This window comes from Ursus arctos, unplaced genomic scaffold (assembly GCF_023065955.2).
Source record: "Ursus arctos isolate Adak ecotype North America unplaced genomic scaffold, UrsArc2.0 scaffold_15, whole genome shotgun sequence".
Classification (NCBI taxonomy): domain Eukaryota; kingdom Metazoa; phylum Chordata; class Mammalia; order Carnivora; family Ursidae; genus Ursus; species Ursus arctos.
Window position 1 is genome coordinate 37,338,156 of NW_026622819.1, and position 16,475 is coordinate 37,354,630.

General features: G+C 40.9%; 1 protein-coding gene across 2 annotated transcripts in view; it reads left to right on the forward strand.

Moving 5' to 3' along the window:
• The window catches only part of ITGA2 (integrin subunit alpha 2), a 105,649-nt gene that overhangs the window by 72,344 nt on the left and 16,830 nt on the right, over positions 1-16,475 (forward strand). For both annotated transcript variants that reach the window (XM_048224317.2, XM_026510678.4), the window contains 10 exons: positions 2,754-2,957; positions 3,657-3,793; positions 6,231-6,370; positions 9,589-9,740; positions 11,488-11,598; positions 12,162-12,244; positions 12,664-12,805; positions 13,963-14,055; positions 14,647-14,723; positions 14,811-14,894. In XM_048224317.2, coding sequence (XP_048080274.2) covers positions 2,754-2,957; positions 3,657-3,793; positions 6,231-6,370; positions 9,589-9,740; positions 11,488-11,598; positions 12,162-12,244; positions 12,664-12,805; positions 13,963-14,055; positions 14,647-14,723; positions 14,811-14,894 — 1,223 coding nt within the window. The remainder of the gene's footprint in view (positions 1-2,753; positions 2,958-3,656; positions 3,794-6,230; positions 6,371-9,588; positions 9,741-11,487; positions 11,599-12,161; positions 12,245-12,663; positions 12,806-13,962; positions 14,056-14,646; positions 14,724-14,810; positions 14,895-16,475) is intronic.

Consider the following 16,475-nt stretch of genomic DNA (forward strand, 5'->3'; position numbering starts at 1 on the left):
CGTGCCATGGTGTGGCCCTCCTTGGGTTCATCATATTTGGAACTCTCTGTGCTTACTGGACTTGGATGTCTGTTTCCTTCCGTAGGTTAGGGAAATTTTCAGTTATTTCTTCAAATAAGTTTTCTACACCTTCTTCTCTTTTTCTGGGACCCCTATAATGCAAATGTTTGTTCACTTTATGTTGTCCATGAGCTCTTAATCTTTTTAAATTTTTTTAAATTATGTTAGTCACCATACAGTACATCATTAGCTTTTGATGTAGTGTTCCATGATTCATTGTTTGCATATAACACCCAGTGCTCCATGCAATACATGCCTTCTTTAATACTCTTCACTGGGCTAGCCCATCCCCCATCCCCCTCCCCTCTAAAACCCTCAGTTTGTTTCCTGAGTCCATAGTCTTTCATGGTTCATCTCCTCCTCTGTTCCAGCCCCCTTCATTTTTCCCTTCCTTCTCCTAATGATCTCCCTGCTATTCCTTATGTTCCACAAATGAGTGAAACCATATGATAATTGTCTTTCTCTGCTTGACTTATTTCACTTAGCATAATCTCCTCCAGTCCTGTCCATGTTGCTGCAAATGTTGGGTAATCGTTCTTTCTAATGGCTGAGTAATATTCCATTGTATATATATGGACCACATCTTCTTTATCCATTCCTCTGTTGAAGGGCATCTTGGCTCCTTCCACAGTTTGGTTATTGTGGACGTTGCTGCTATGAACATTGGGGTGCGTATGGCGCTTCCTTTCACTACATCTGTATTTTGGGGGTAAATACCCAGTAGTGCAATTGCTGGGTCATAAGGTAGATCTATTTTTAACTTTTTGAGGAACCTCCAGACTGTTTTCCAAAGTGGCTGTACCAACTTGCATTCCCACCAACAGTGTAAGAGGGTTCCAACCTATCATTTTTTTTAAAAAAAAATTCTTTTCTCTTTTTGCTGCTCAGCTCGTGTTGCTCGCCATTCAGGGTGCTGGTATGTTCTTTTGCATCCTCTAATCTACTGTTGATTCCATTATTTCAGTTATTGTATTCTTCAACTCTGGTCCTTTTTAATACTTTCTATGTCTTTATTGAAAGTCTCACTGAAATCTTCCGCTTTTTTCTCTAGCCCTGTATCTTCATAATTATTAAATTCTTTATTAGGCATGTTGCTTATCTCTGTTTCATTTAGTTCTTCTTCTGAGGTTTGTTTTTTGTTGTTTTGTTTTGTTTTTTTCCTTTTGGAGCATAGTCCTCTGTCTCTGCATTTTGCTTGACTTTCTGCATGTGTTTCTGTGGATTAGGCAGAATGATTACTGCTCCTGAACTTGGATGGTGTCCCTTTGCAGACTATGTGTGCTTGGTGATTTGCTGCTGGCTGAGCTGTGGCTGTATATGCTAGTTACTCTTTTAAACTGTGGCTTTCTGCAGAAAGAAGAAAATAATAAAATTTGAAAGAGAAAGAAGAGGAAATAAAGCAAAAAAAAAAGGCTTTTTTAAAATTTAAAAATAAAAACTTGTTTTAATTTAAAAATTTAAAAGAAAAACAAAACTCTAAAATTCTACAATTTGTTTTCCATGCCCTGGCACCACAGAGGCTGGTATGGGCTTACAGACCCCGGGTTTGCTGATTTGCAAGACCCCTCTGATGACTGAACCCTGCCATTTATAGGGCTGGGACCTGCACGTTATAGCATCTAAACCCACTGGTTATTGCATTTAGACCCTGTTCCAGTCTGGGCTTTAAAGGGGGAGGGGGAGAGAGTGGGCCCACAGTTCTTTGGCTCTTTTAAACTATGCTTTTTTCCTGTGCTGGGACACAGCACAGCCCATTGAGACTGGTGTGGGCTTGAGGACCTTGGGCTTGCTGAGGTCGATGAGGCAGAGCTCACTGAGACAACCAGACCTGCCCCTCTGCTGATCAGACCTTGTTCTGACTGAGGTTTTAAGGTGGAATGGTAATAATGGAAACCATCATTCTCCAGTCCCTCCGGAGAGCTTAGCCCGCAGCTCCTCCACCGTGTGACGGAGTTCTGTTATTTCCTTTAGATGCTAATTGCTCTTTTAAACTGTGGCTTCTTTTCTGTGCCCAAGGACAGAGGAATCTGTTCCTGCCCTCCCAGTACCCTGCATCCCCACTGCATCAGTTTCCCTTTGTTATTGTGTCTCCGTCTCTCTTTGTGTTCTCTTGTCATTCTCTCCATCTTTGGCTGTTCAGTAGTTGTTCCGTCAGCCCTCAGTTTTGTTTTGTTTTTTAGGAGGAATTGTTCTATCAATAAGTGTAACTTGGTGGGTTCCAGGGAGGGGTGAGTTCAGGGTTGCTGCCTTGCACTGGAACCTAGCGGTCTCCTTTCCTACTTCCTGTACCATTATAATGATGTCACTGTTCAGTGATTTTATTGTGTCTCCACCTTAATTTTTATTCAAGATGTTAGTAGATTTTCATCAGCAAATTTTAAATCAAAAGTTCTGAAACAGGTAAAGATCCTAATATTAAGGGGGAAAGGAGGTAAGGATATGGATAGTGTTATGTACGTTGTGCAGTCACAGTAAAGAGAATTCACTGCTTTCACCTCAGTTTATGAGCACATATCCTATGAGCTTACTTGCTAGAATTCTCATAATTCTCATCAGAGAATTTTTGTAATCTAGGTTTACAATCCTGTCTACTTTTAACAGTTTCCAAATTGGTTCGGGCATCATTTGCTGTGAATTTTAGTGATAAAAGTTGGAAGGTTTTCTTTACTCATCCCTCTTTTCCCCTTTGCAAGGGTGTTTTGAATTGGCACCAATTTCTTGAAGGCCCCGAGGGTGTTGAAAATGCTCGGTTTGGTTCAGCGATTGCAGCTCTTTCAGATATCAACATGGATGGCTTTAATGATGTAATCGTTGGTTCACCTTTGGAAAATCAGAACTCTGGAGCTGTGTACATCTACAATGGTCACGAGGGCACCATTCGCAAGAGGTATTCCCAGGTAATCCGTGAGTTCCATAGTGATGTATGCACGTGTTAGAACTACAGACCATGCAGACAATCTGAGCCATCCCACTTATTTTTAGAACTTTGTTCGTTCATTAAGCAAACATTTAGTGAACCTCCTACTGTGTGTCAGGCACTGTCCTAGGTTCTGGAGACACTGTAAAGAACAGGACAGATAAAATTCTGCTTTTTGTGGATCTTACATTTTTTTGTGTGGAGGAGACAGAGGGAGAATAAGATAAGTGAGAAAGAGTGTTCCAGAACATAATAAATGATAAGGCATTAAAAAAAATGTTTTTAAATGTTCAGGGATGGGAGTTATTAGGTACTTTAAAGGGTGTCCAAGGGGGCCTCATTGATCAGGCAACTTCCCAGTGATATCCTAAAAGATGTGGGCTAGGAGAGCAGTTACACCCGAGCTTGCATCAAATCCTCTTCAGTTGTTCAGTCCACTGATCTGTTGCCGCTTTGTGATTTTTTTATGTTAAAAGATTCATGCTATTTCTTTAATGTGGCTGCAAGCATGACAAACAGATGAGAAAAGCTGCAATTGAAAAATCAATGGAATTTTGTGGAGAATAAGACAACCTGAGAAGTGGCTGTATAGAAAATCGAACGGTGCAGTGTAGAAGCTCCCTTTGTTACTATTTCAGTTGTTACGCATTATAATTTCATGTCAAACTTGCTCTTTCAGAAAATCTTGGGATCCGATGGAGCCTTTAGGAGCCAGCTGCAGTACTTTGGGAGATCTTTGGACGGTTATGGTGATTTAAATGGGGATTCCATCACCGACGTGTCCGTTGGTGCCTTTGGGCAAGTGGTTCAGCTCTGGTGAGTCAGTTGAGAGCCAGATACAAATGAACTAAAAACTGACCTGCTAAGTAGAGCAGATAGCTGTGCTGAAATTGTGGAAATGCCACATGCATTCTAGAAGACTCCAGGACAATTATGTGTCATAGTTTATGTATCAAAGGAAGAAATGTGTTTTTCCTTGTGGGAGAAGAAAAATACTTGCTTAACATCGCTGTCAAGTTCCTCTTCTCTATATGGTGAGCAGGAAAAGGACCTAGAAAAGACAGAGTCTTTGAAATGGTATCCAAGATATTTCTGAATATTATCTTCCCAATAACCTTACCTCAGCTCACAGAAAGGAAGCCTCATGAGAATGCTCTAAAAATACTGAATACTCAGACCACACAAGTGAAGTATAACTTCTCATGTGGTTATGAAGTAACTTTTGAAATTATTAGTCAGAAACAAGAAGCCCTTATTTAGGTTTAGCTGACCTCTCACTGACCTCAGTAGAAGTTGAAGAGCAGGGACGAGCAATAAAGGACTCAAGGGCGGTGTGATTCAAGGACAGAAATAAATATATTGTGTTGGCCAGGGATTGGAATCAGAAAGAAATTGAGAATTCGATCAAGAGCTCCCCCTGCAAAAAATATATTTCATTCATTTGTCTCTGTTGAAAAATGTGCTTTAAATGTCCAAATATTTCAAGAACAGAAAAACATTACATATTGATGTGTTGTTTCTGAATTTCATTAAACTATTTATAATATTTCACATGTGCTTTTAAAAAAATGAAATGCACTGTTTGGAGTGCATCATTTTAAAGAAAACTTCATGTGGGGGGAAAAGTACAGATCATACTTAAGACTGACACATTAAAAAATATATTAAATAAAATCAGTTAAGCGTAGCATGCCATTAGAAAAATACAAGGTGTGGTAACATAGTCACGGGACTTATTTTTTAAAAAATTTATAAAAAATCCTGCCTTTCAGTGAACATCACCCTCCAGCCATCTTGCTAGGCTACATCCTTCATAGCCTATATAATTACTATACTATGACACTCCCTGTTTTTAAAAGATTTTATTAAGTAATCTCTACATCCATTGGGGGTTTCAAACCCACCACCCCAAGGTCAAGAGTCCCATACTCCACTAACTGAGCCGGCTAGGCACCCCAATACTCCCTCTTGATATCTCCAACGATGGCCAAACTTTTCTTTAAAGGTGGATTTGATTCTTCATAAAAGTCAAGACACATGGCGTCAGATCAGTTTATTGAGGTGATCAGTCGAGCTAGGTCCTTGGCATTTTGTGGTCACATTCCTATAAGGTGCTGAGACTGGATTTTCTGGGTAACTTCCTGAGAATAATTTTTAGGAAACAAGTTTACAAAATCATTTCAATCAATGCCACCATCTCCACTGGGATAAAAGATTCTCTTAAAGAGATTGACTTACAGAAACCATTCACTTAGACATTTTAGATCTTATAGGTTTGAGGACATGTTATACTTGTTGTTAGATGTTCTATGGCTGCTTATTAGGGGGCCTCATAGGTACATGATTAACTGATGAAACAATTTTTCAATTGACTCAGGTCCTTCAGATGGTACCTGAAGTTAAAGAAAAAAAAGTCTTCCGCATTTTCTTGCAGTACTTCTCAAAACGGTGAAATTACTAATTACTACCTGCCTCTCTGTGAATAATGGAGCGTGTGCCTGAAGGGTCAGTACGATAACGTACAAAATTCTGCTGGCAGAGGAACTAGGAGATCATGAGCTCTAGCTCCTCACGTGCTAACTGTTACTCGGTAAACTGACAAGTTACTAAATGGTTTTTGTCTCAGACTTTTTCATCAATAAAGGGAGACAATATCTATTTCACAGGAGTGCTGTAGAAGCAAATGAGGCCACGTGTATGTGAAAGCCTTTTAGATATCTGGAGGGCTGTGCCAGAGTCAGAAGTCTTCAGTGCCCTGCCTGAGAAACTCCCCAGCCGTTTTCGGGTACCAGGCTAGTTGCCACCGTCGTGGTCATACGCCACACATCAAAGAACTGCTGCCAGCCGTTAAGGGAGGCAACAAGGAGACAGCCCGGCCACGTTCCTCCAGCTGTGCCACTCCCACCTTGCCACCTGCTGTCCCTTTGTGAGAAGAGCAAACATCACTGTTGGTGGCTGGCATTACACAACAGGGATCATGACTTTGTACTTGATTTGCCAAGAGGCTGCAGACTCACCTCCTGCACTTATGCATGCATCGAACAAAAAAAATATTAATGTGGATTGGGCTGGCAGTACAGTCACAAACACAGACATTATTCCTACCTGCCACTTTAAGGCTTTCAAATATGAAATACTGCTCAAGTGCTTAGATCGTGCAGAGAATAATTTGATAATGTTGGCCCTGGGTCCTCCAGGTAAAGGTTCTAACATGTGCACTTGGTAGTAACCTGTTTCCATTTGTGTCTTTCAGGTCACAAAGTATTGCTGATGTGTCTGTGGATGCTTCGTTCACACCAGAAAAAATTACTTTGTTCAACAAGAATGCTGATATAAAACTCACCCTCTGTTTCAGTGCCAAGTTTAGACCTACTAAGCAAAATGATCAAGTGGGTGGGTTGACCTAAAATAATCTGTGTGGAGACAGGTTTGCTTGTAGAGTTTTAGTCCTGAATATAACCTGTACTTTGGGCTTATGGACCAAAAGGAAAAAGGGTCTTGCAGACATTTAAATTGCCACACATTTGAGGTGCCTGAGAATGGTTAATTAGACATGGAAGATGTGGTTAGATCTTCCTCTATTGTCTCTAGAAGGTAACAGTCTGCCGCAGAAAGTTACTAACTCTGTGACCTAGTCCCAGGCTCTCCCAGCTCTAACCAAGTGTCTTTTACCCACAGGCTCCTTACCTCAAACCTTGGGCACACACAGATGACACTGATGTTACGCCCCTATTTTATGCCATATGTCGGCTATGACATGATCTAGATAGAGTGTGTTCAGCACAAGTACCAAATATTCCTATTCTTGAGCAATTAATAGACATGAAATAGAGAAAATATAAACAATATCTAGTTTGTGCCCAGTGTCTTAAATGCTCTAAATAATCTGGAGAAGTAGGTAAAAATCCGAAATGTGTCCTGCCAGCAGGAAAGAGTGAGGAAAACTGGACAAATGTCACCAGGAATTGTCCTTTCTCTTGGACCGGCACGTCTTCTTTCAGGGTGTGACCGAGTCCTTCCTAACCACTGCCCCTCCCTTTCATCTCTCCTGCTCCAGTGCTCGAAGAGCATGGCAATGGAGTTAGCACTTGATTAAACCCTGCCTTCCTTCTCTTGCTGCTTTTTCGTGGATTCTCATCCCCCTTCCATCAGATTTTGGCTCTAACCTTCAGACACCTGTAGTTCCTACACATGTTTCATTAAGTGGTTAACAAACCAACTTAATCTGCCTCTCTATTTTCAGTCTTTGTCATGAGCCATACCAAGAAATACATAGGTTAAAAACATAAAGCAGAAGTGAGATTCACATCTTGCCATGCTTTCCATGTTTTCCTACTTCTCATATCTCTCTGGCATTTTTCCTTTCAGGCATTCAAATGCTGACCCAACTCCGAGTAGCACATCTTACAGACCTGCCTTGTAGCAGGTCCGTTTGAGTAGCCGGGAGAGCTGAGTCAAAAACCATTCCCATATAAAGACTAAGTGGCTAGATGTAATGTACAGCATGGAGACTATAGCTAACAACACTGTGTTGTATATCTGAAGGTTGCTAAGAGAGATTTTAAACGTCCTCACCACACACACACACACACACACACACACACAATTGCAACTGTGTAAGGTGGCGATCTGTTAATGAACCTTATTGTAGTCATTTTCCAATGTTTACGTATACAAAATAACTACACTGTATACCTGGAATTGATACGATATTATATCTCCGTTACATCTCAACAAAGCTGGGGGGCGGGCGGGGAATTAAGTAGCTAGTCTGCCTAAAACATTAATTTGAGAAATATATTAGTTGGCAGAAATGGCTGGCTGGTTAGCTCTCCTGGCCTGAAAGCATGGATTTGTCTCCTAAATCTTCCTCTTTTTGGTGGGGCTTCCCCCCTTCTGTTGCTGTAACTCGAAAGCAGGTTTCCACCTTCAGAGAATGTCCTTCACTGGGCTTTCTTCCCATTGGGCACCTTTTCCTTGACGTCTTCAGGTCCACACAGACTACCCAGTCATGATCATCTATCACTTAATTGTCTGGCAATAATAGTATGTAAGACCAGAATCCCATCTTCACAACTCTGAAAAGTAAATTTCTAAAGCATATGGTCTTGATTATTTATTGTACCAGGTGCTCACGCCAGTTTAAAGTTAGTAACCTAAAAAACTGATATATTGCCTATGAGGCCATCCTTTTCACCAGGCCACTGGAGAAAAATGAGCTAGTATTACCATGTGTACTAACTCTATCCTGGCTACGTTCACCTCCCTGGCGTTGTTTTTCCTTTGTATTATTTTCACCACTTGTTTTTAGTTCATTTGATTCACTTATATTTTATCTATCTTTGTTAACCTCATTAAGTCATTGGAGCAAGAAAAATTATCTGACATCTCTAATAGATATTTTAAAGGTAACCTGTAGAATTAATCTATTTTGGAAGTCTATTCAAACTTTAAAATCTTTAAAATTGTAAAATAAGATGGAATAACCCCAGATAAGACAGCTAATGCTCTTCTTTCTCAGTTTTGGGCAGCAGTTTCTAGTTGAAGGCTCTGATACTTTGTATATTGGCTACTGACATCAGTTTTTATTGCTTTTTTTTTTTTTTTCATTTTCATTCCCCTGGGTTAGTAGTAGTATCTCTGTTTTATAGATGAGGAAATGGAGGTTCAAAGAGGCTACACAAATTGCCTAAAGTCATAGAGCTCATACATGGTGGAATTAGAATTCAAACCAAGCCTTTTTTTTTTTTTTAAAGATTTTATTTATTCGACAGGGACAGCCAGCGAGAGAGGGAACACAAGCAGGGGGAGTGGGAGAGGAAGAAGCAGGCTCATAGCGGAAGAGCCTGATGTGGGGCTCGATCCCGTAACGCCAGGATCACGCCCTGAGCCGAAGGCAGACGATCAACTGCTGTGCCACCCAGGCGCCCCTCAAACCAAGTCTTTGACTCCAAACTTCTTACTGCAGAGTTACATGCCTTCCCCCTCAAATAAGCATCTAGGGTGTTCCCTCAGAGTTGATCTCAAGTAACAGTTAATCCTCACAACTGAATGGAAGCCGAAAGAACATGAGCCCTGATTTCAAAATTACCCGTTTCATTTCTGACTATGCCCTAGCTCTGTGAATGGAGTTGGTTTATTTTACCTCTTTTATTATGTTTGTTATCTGAAATATGAGATCATATCCACTTTCCAGGTTGAGAGTAAAACTTGAATAAGGGAACATATGAGAATGTATTCAACTGCAGGCACTCAGGAACTGCTTCTTTATCACATCACTGTGTCAGGGATGATGAAATTGATCCTTGAGGAAGTGAGTAACTTGACCAAATTCCCTCAGTAGATTTCCTGGTGGCAAGCCCACTTTGCTCCCCACTCTTCAAGCCATGCTTCTTTGAATCCCATCTCTCGGTAACCACAGTCCCCTACATTGTACCAGAGCCTGAATTACAAATGTCGTGGCTGTCCACGGCTCACAATCCATCCACATAAAGACTGTTTTTATATTTTCTTGAGGTCCTTGATTTTGCCCAGTAAGATACAGGAAGGCAGGGATGGTTTTTCTGTAAAGACTTATTTGCAATAACATTTCTTTGTGATTTTTATTATAGCCATTTTATACAACATCACAATTGATGCAGACCTATATTCATCCAGAGTAACCTCCAGGGGTTTATTTAAAGACAATAATGAAAGGTGCCTACAAAGGAATATGCTCGTAAGCCAAGCACAGAGTTGCGCCGAGTACGACATCCACATACAGGTGAAGCCTCAGTCCTTTCTTCATCTTTTCCTCTGAATGACTAATGAATGGCCAAAGTCTAACAAGGAAGCTTGGGAGTTAGAAAATGCTTGCCCTTCTAATTAATGCTTTTCTTGTCTAATCTTATGAGCAGGAAATCCCACATTCTTTATGCTAGTATGTGGTCACCTTCTATTATGTTACTAGCATGAAATTTTATTTGGGATTACAACAAAGGCTAAAAATAAGGTTCTTACAGAAAGCAAATACAGTGCTTTCTTAAACATTTAACAGGAAAAGCTTTTAGTAGACAGTAAATTTTAATTCTAGCATTTTCCTATCAGGGAAAATTTTTATTTTTAAGCTGTTGAAAAGGACAATTCCAACTGTGATTTCTACTATTGGATTTAAATTAATATAGGTTAAGGATGAGGTTAAAATTATTTACTCCAATCTTATGCCATAGTTACTGTAGTTGACATGAAGTTTGAAAATCTCACAAGTAGGAAAAATGCTTCTCAGGGGGAAATTTCCAACAGAAAATTGATTTTATAAATTATATGACTGTTTCCCCCCAGAATGATGTAATGGTGTTTGAAAATGTGATTTCCTCAGGAAACCATTTTTAAAAGAGCTGCTTAAGAACTTTCCTAGAACATGGTTGTCAGAGTTCAAGATGCATAAGAATTGCCAAGAGAACTTTCATAAAATGCATATTCTGGGTTCCCACCACCAGAAGTTTGGGTTTGAAGGTTCAAGGTATATGCAGATTTAAGTACTCCCAGATATTTTTGATATAGATGAATGATACGGAGATCACATATCAAAAACTACTAAATAGGAGTTGGAAAAACAGAGTTAATAGAGGAATTAAAATCAATTGCATTGTTTAATTTCTTGTTCATGTTAAAAGACTCTTGTTTATGAAGGCCTGGATGTTTTTTGTTAAGATGACAATTATACACATTCTTTAAGGGGCTAAAAGCCAGCTCTCATTCTCTCCTATTTTTGTGCTAAGTCATAGATCAAATGAAACCCTCAGTGCATTCTGGGGGAATGAAGTCAGCCAAGCTGTTGTTCACACATATACCCCATTCACGCTGATGTGTAGTTGTGAAGTATTTAAGAAGATGTGTGTGATTCGGGTCAGCGAAGAGACCTTGTTTCAGTTAAAACACCGTACTGGATATCAGTCCCAAGCCCATCCTGTGTGCCAGCCTTACAGCCAGCTGAGGAAACCCCCTTCATCTGGTTTTGTAGAGCAGAGTTAGGTTCTGACTAAGGAAGGGAGTTCTCTTGTCATTTCCTGAGAGCAGCCCTGAGCACCTTCCCATCTAGGTCATACTATGCCCGCCCAGAGATTTGGTCAGGATACCTAAGGACTCCTCAGTCTTGGCAGTAGAAACTGGAAAGACCGTATGCAACAACCCAAGAGCTATGTACTGATAGGACTTTTAAGTATTAAAACTGGCATATCCTCTAAATATTTATAAATTGCATATGAATAACAAGATCACTGGTGAGCTTAACTAAGAACTGCTGCTTCAGATTTTTACTGAACCCAAGTCTCTAAGTTTCTTGGTTGTGGAGAGGCTAAGAGCAGAATTAAGACCGAGAAGAAGCAAGAGTGTGGAAAATTCAAAACGAGGATATTCTCCACAATTGAGAGGGGACTGTGTTCTTAATCGTGAACACATTTGTGGTCATTTTCTTGTTTTGAAGCTGCTGTGCCCTGGTAAACTGCCTCACTGTGTCTCTGTGTGTTTAGAAGCCCTCTGACGTTGTCAGCTCTTTGGATCTGTGTGTGAACATCAGTCTGGAAAACCCTGGCGCCAGCCCCGCCCTTGAAGCCTACTCTGAGAAGGCCAAGGTCTTCAGTGTAAGTGCGGTTTGCCCTTCCTGGAATTCAGACTGGTTAGCTTCATAGTCGCTGCCATCGTGGTCGGAAGCTACCTAGGACATAACTCTTCAACTGTTAGTCTTCTAAGTGAAATACCTTTATGTGCAAAGCTCACCAGCATGCAAGTTCCGAGGACGGGGACTTCTGTCTTCTTCACTGCTCTATTCCCAGCTCCTGGAGCAGTGCCTGGCCCACCATAGGTGTTTGATAAATATTTGTTGAAGAAATAAATAACCATAAAGTCAAACACCTCGTGCTCACCACCCACTTAAAAAAATGTTACCAATACCTATGTTCTCTGCATCCCTCCCTACCCCCATCACGTTCACGTTCATCTTGCTCCCCCAGGCAAATCATCACCTTGAATTTCGCCTTTACTGAGGCTTTTCTTCCTATGTTGCTAAACGTGTATATTCCTAAAATGTAGTTTAGCTTTGCATGGTTTCGAGCTTGTATAAATGGCATAATTCTACATGTGTTCTTCCACAATCTGGTTTTTAACTCAAGAGCAAATGTGTTGGAATGTTTTTCCCTTTTTGTAGATCCCTTTCTACAAGGACTGTGGGGATGATGGAGTTTGTATCTCGGATCTGGTTCTAGATGTCCAACAACTGTCAGCTGCTCAGTAAGTCTGCTTTTGAGCTCAGTGTAAAATGTAGAAATAAGACACATTAGATCACTTTATTCAAATGAATGTTTATGGAGATTTTGTTCTACAAAAGAAACATCCATAACTAATAAAGACCCTTAAAATCTGAATTTCAATTTCTTCCATCCATAAAAGAGTAAACAGTAAGAAATTGCAAACCGTTTGTACTTGGATGGTTCCTCTCCCTGCAAGGTAGTTAAAATCAACGAAGAAGAAAATCTAATAGCATTGACTTAGTTGTTGTTTGCATCATTTCACTGTGAAGATGGACTATTAAACAACTTTCTCAGTCCTCCGAATCTGAAGAGTTCTATCTTCTTATTTTAAAAATCAGTGAAGTATTTGAACACCAGCCTTTTTAACCTTAACTTTTTTTTCCTTTTTTCTTTTAACAGAGATCAAGCCTTTATTGTCAGCAACCAAAACAGAAGGTTAACATTTTCAATAACACTGAAAAACAAAAGGGAAAGTGCATACAACACTGAAATTGTTGTTGGTTTTTCAGAAAACTTGTTTTTTGCTTCCTGGTCGATGCCGGTAGGTGACTACACTCCAACACTCTGGGCTCACCGCTCTTGTGTTTTCTGCCTGTTGTTCAAGACCGTCTTGCTCACACTCAAAACCCCGTGTGCTGTATGCTACCTGAAGAAGCATCTTACTCCTAAGTGCCATCAGTCCTAACTTTGGGGCTCCCAACTAGTTAAACCACATGAGAATGTAGCCTGGCTCTGTATCTAGACCAGTTCTGCTCCACAGCTTGGTCAGTTTTTCCTCTGCCCTGAGACTTGGCCAGACACAACCATAACTCTTCTCTAGCCATCTGTGTGATGAGGCTGCCGTGGTCGTAGCACACATGCTTCGAGCTGCACTTGCTCTGGGAAGTTAGAGTCCCATAGCCCAGTCCAAGCTTTGTAACCACAAGTCTTGCTACTGCCAAGATGATGCATTCCAGCGAGGTCAGTTAATCACGTTGACTTGATCACTATACCAGGAACACACTTGGCCACGAATGCCCCTCTGGCCCCTCCGCTGCCACCAAGCAATGAAAGGGAGAGGAGGGAAAAGCTGAGATTTGCCAAATTCACTACTTGATAAAAGGATTTAAAATGGCATCATCCAAGTTAAAGTCAACACGAACGTAACAGATTTAGTGTTCTAAATCTATTCTGACTTCGGTGTTTCAATTCCCTGTGCCAAATGAGAACTTATTTTAAAGAGGGGGGGGAAACCCAAGGAGAACTAAAAAAGATTTCTTTAAATTATTTAAAATACAAATATCAACATATGATTTGTTTTCTTCTCTTGAAAGTACAAATTTCAAATGTATTGAGAGAAAGGTATGTATTAAAGACAGCATTTCTAAATATTGGATTAAAGTTATTTTGTGCTTCTGAAATATAAGAACTATGATTTACTTCTGGGGGAAAATTCTAGTATTTTGACCTCACTTTTGGTTTATTGGAGGTCCTGCTTAGCAATAAAAACAGTATAGTATTTTATACTGGACAATCTAAGACAATATAAGATTTTCGAGTCTTGGGGGACAATAAATTCATCGTGAACCAGCTTTACTGCTAAAATGCTCACGTGATTTATACATCCTTCAGCATGTATGTGCACGGGTGGGCGCGCGCACACAGACACACACACACGCACTCCACATATTAATTGATCATTGTTTCCTTCTCCTTCAGGTTGATGGGACAGAAGTAACATGCCAGATTGCTTCATCTCAGAGGACTGTTACCTGTGACGTTGGCTACCCTGCTTTGAAGAGGGAGCAACAGGTACGACTTGCATTTCGTCCTCAAATCCACACTAGCCCCTCTCAGCACTAGTGTTCATTCACCACCATTTCATCTTCATTGTTAGGTAACATCATTTGACAGGCGTCACAAAATAACCAGCTGCATATTTACAGGAAGTTTCTAAAATATCTGAATGTTTTAAGTTATTAATAAAAGTGGATTTTCCCCACACAATTCATTTCAAAAGCACATACAAGAGGGAGAGTCCTTTTTTTTTTTTCCGCCTGAATACGTTGACCAACACTATTCAGAGTGCTATCCAGAGTCACAGGTATCCTAAGTTAACCCCTGGTAAGCAAGTTTCACATCAGCACAGAACTTTCAAATTCTGACAAGTAGATATGCCTGTGATGTCATGATCTGTACACGTGACTCAAAAGGCAAGCCCTCCAAGGCTGAAGGTGAGGTATGCTAAGTATAGCAAGGGGCGTGAACAGATACTCTGCAAGCCTGAAAGCTTACAATCAGAATCAAATTGGGGTGAGCTTGCTTTTCTGGGAAACTTTTGTTTTTTTATTGGTCCTTGAGTATGAACCACCCTAGATTAATGAATTTTAATTCTGCGTACAGGTGACTTTCACTATTAACTTTGACTTCAATCTTCAAAGCCTTCAGAATCAGGCATCTGTCAGTTTCCAAGCCTCAAGGTAAAACATAATGAAGTTATGAATTGATGACAGAAGGGCTTTAATAATATTTCTCTCTAAATAGTTTCCTAATGTTTGCTTCAATAGTGAAAGCCATGAAGAAAACGAGGCAGATAATTCGGTCAGCTTCAAAATTCCTCTGCGGTATGACGCCGATATTCACATAACAAGGTAGGTGACACAGTGAGTAGCCTCTGGCCACTGATACTACCTGGTTTATGACACATTTGGCTCGTGGCTAAAGAAGTTCTCTCTATGTTCATTCTTAACTGGAAAAATTGAATTAAATATTTCCCCCTTGTCAACTGAAATGGAAGTCCAGGGACAAGTCAGTCCTTAGGAGAACCCCGAGTGACTATGTAGGTTTACGGACTGAGAGCAACACCGGAAGGGTCAGAGGGGCAGCCCCCCTGCCCCTGCCGCAGGGAAGGATGTCCGCGGGCTTCAGATGCGGTGCACACTTCCCCAGGCGGTCACAGCAGAACTCTTTGGGCCCTGAGGAGTTGCCGCCACTTCCTTCTCCACGCCTGCTTCCTACCATCCCCATGAGCTCGCAAGCAAGATCCCCCTCCCAAACACTGAAGCCCCAAGCACACGCTTTGCACATAGTAGGTCCACCACAAATAGGAAATCTGGGCACAGAAAATCAGTTTCTGGGTGGAAAATTCCTGACATAATTTACGAGGGGTTTCTTCCAACCCAGAGGAAATGAGGCATTTCCCAAAGGAGGTCATCTACGAAGAAATGCTGTTTTCCCTTTTCTTGCCCGATCCCAGCAAGCATAGCTGAAAGCAGTGGCAAAATGATACTGGTCGGTACCAGCTATCTTGAATTGTTCAGAGGGACAGGTGTCTTGAGAAGTGGCTAAGACGTGGAACACCAAAGGCACGAATAGGGTGATTGATCACCTTCGCTCCCACCAGAAAGTGAAGCAGGTTCGTGGGCGCAGACACCCCCGAGCACAGCTCTGCAGGTACGCAGGCTGAAGGCAAAGCCCACCTCCCAGCCTGGGAACCAGGGTTTTCCACCTATTGAGGCACGAAGGCAGCTGCCTAGCACACACCAGTGATGCCTGGAAAATGTGCTGCAGTGTATTGCCAAGAAGCCAGGCTGCGAACGGTGTTTAGGCACGGCGGATTTCTCCCACTTGCCACATCGCCCCAACCCCTAAAAGCACGGAACACACAGATCATGCACTAGGTCACTGAGCAAAAACAAAAAGGAAAATGTGTCATTATGTCTAGAGCATGAGACACATGAGCAAAGATGAAAGAATGCTTCTATATCAAGAGAGCTGCAAACAGCAAAAGCAGAACAAAATACAGCCCAAGCCGTCCATCCCTGAAAAATTAATCAGTAACTACAGATTCCAAAAGGCCCCGCAGGGCTAAAAGAACTGAAGACCAGTTCATCCAGAGAGATTGTTATTACCACATTACCTGATTTTTTTTCCTACCTACACTGATTCTTACCCTAAATGCTTTTTCTTAACACAGCCTTTATAGGATTCTACTCTTGAACCACGGCCAATTTTTCCAGATAGTTTAACATGAAATAAATATAAGATTGAAGTGGGACTTCACTTTCAGTAACATTTTAGCCCTGTATTTTCGTGATGGTAAACTGGATTTTAAGACTGTCTCATGTTCTTCAAAAGATATCAAAAAGCTTCTTTAAAAATTAATAGAGAATTATGTGTAAACACTAAAATGGCTCCTAATCCCACCACCCAGATAATTCCTCTTGGTGTTT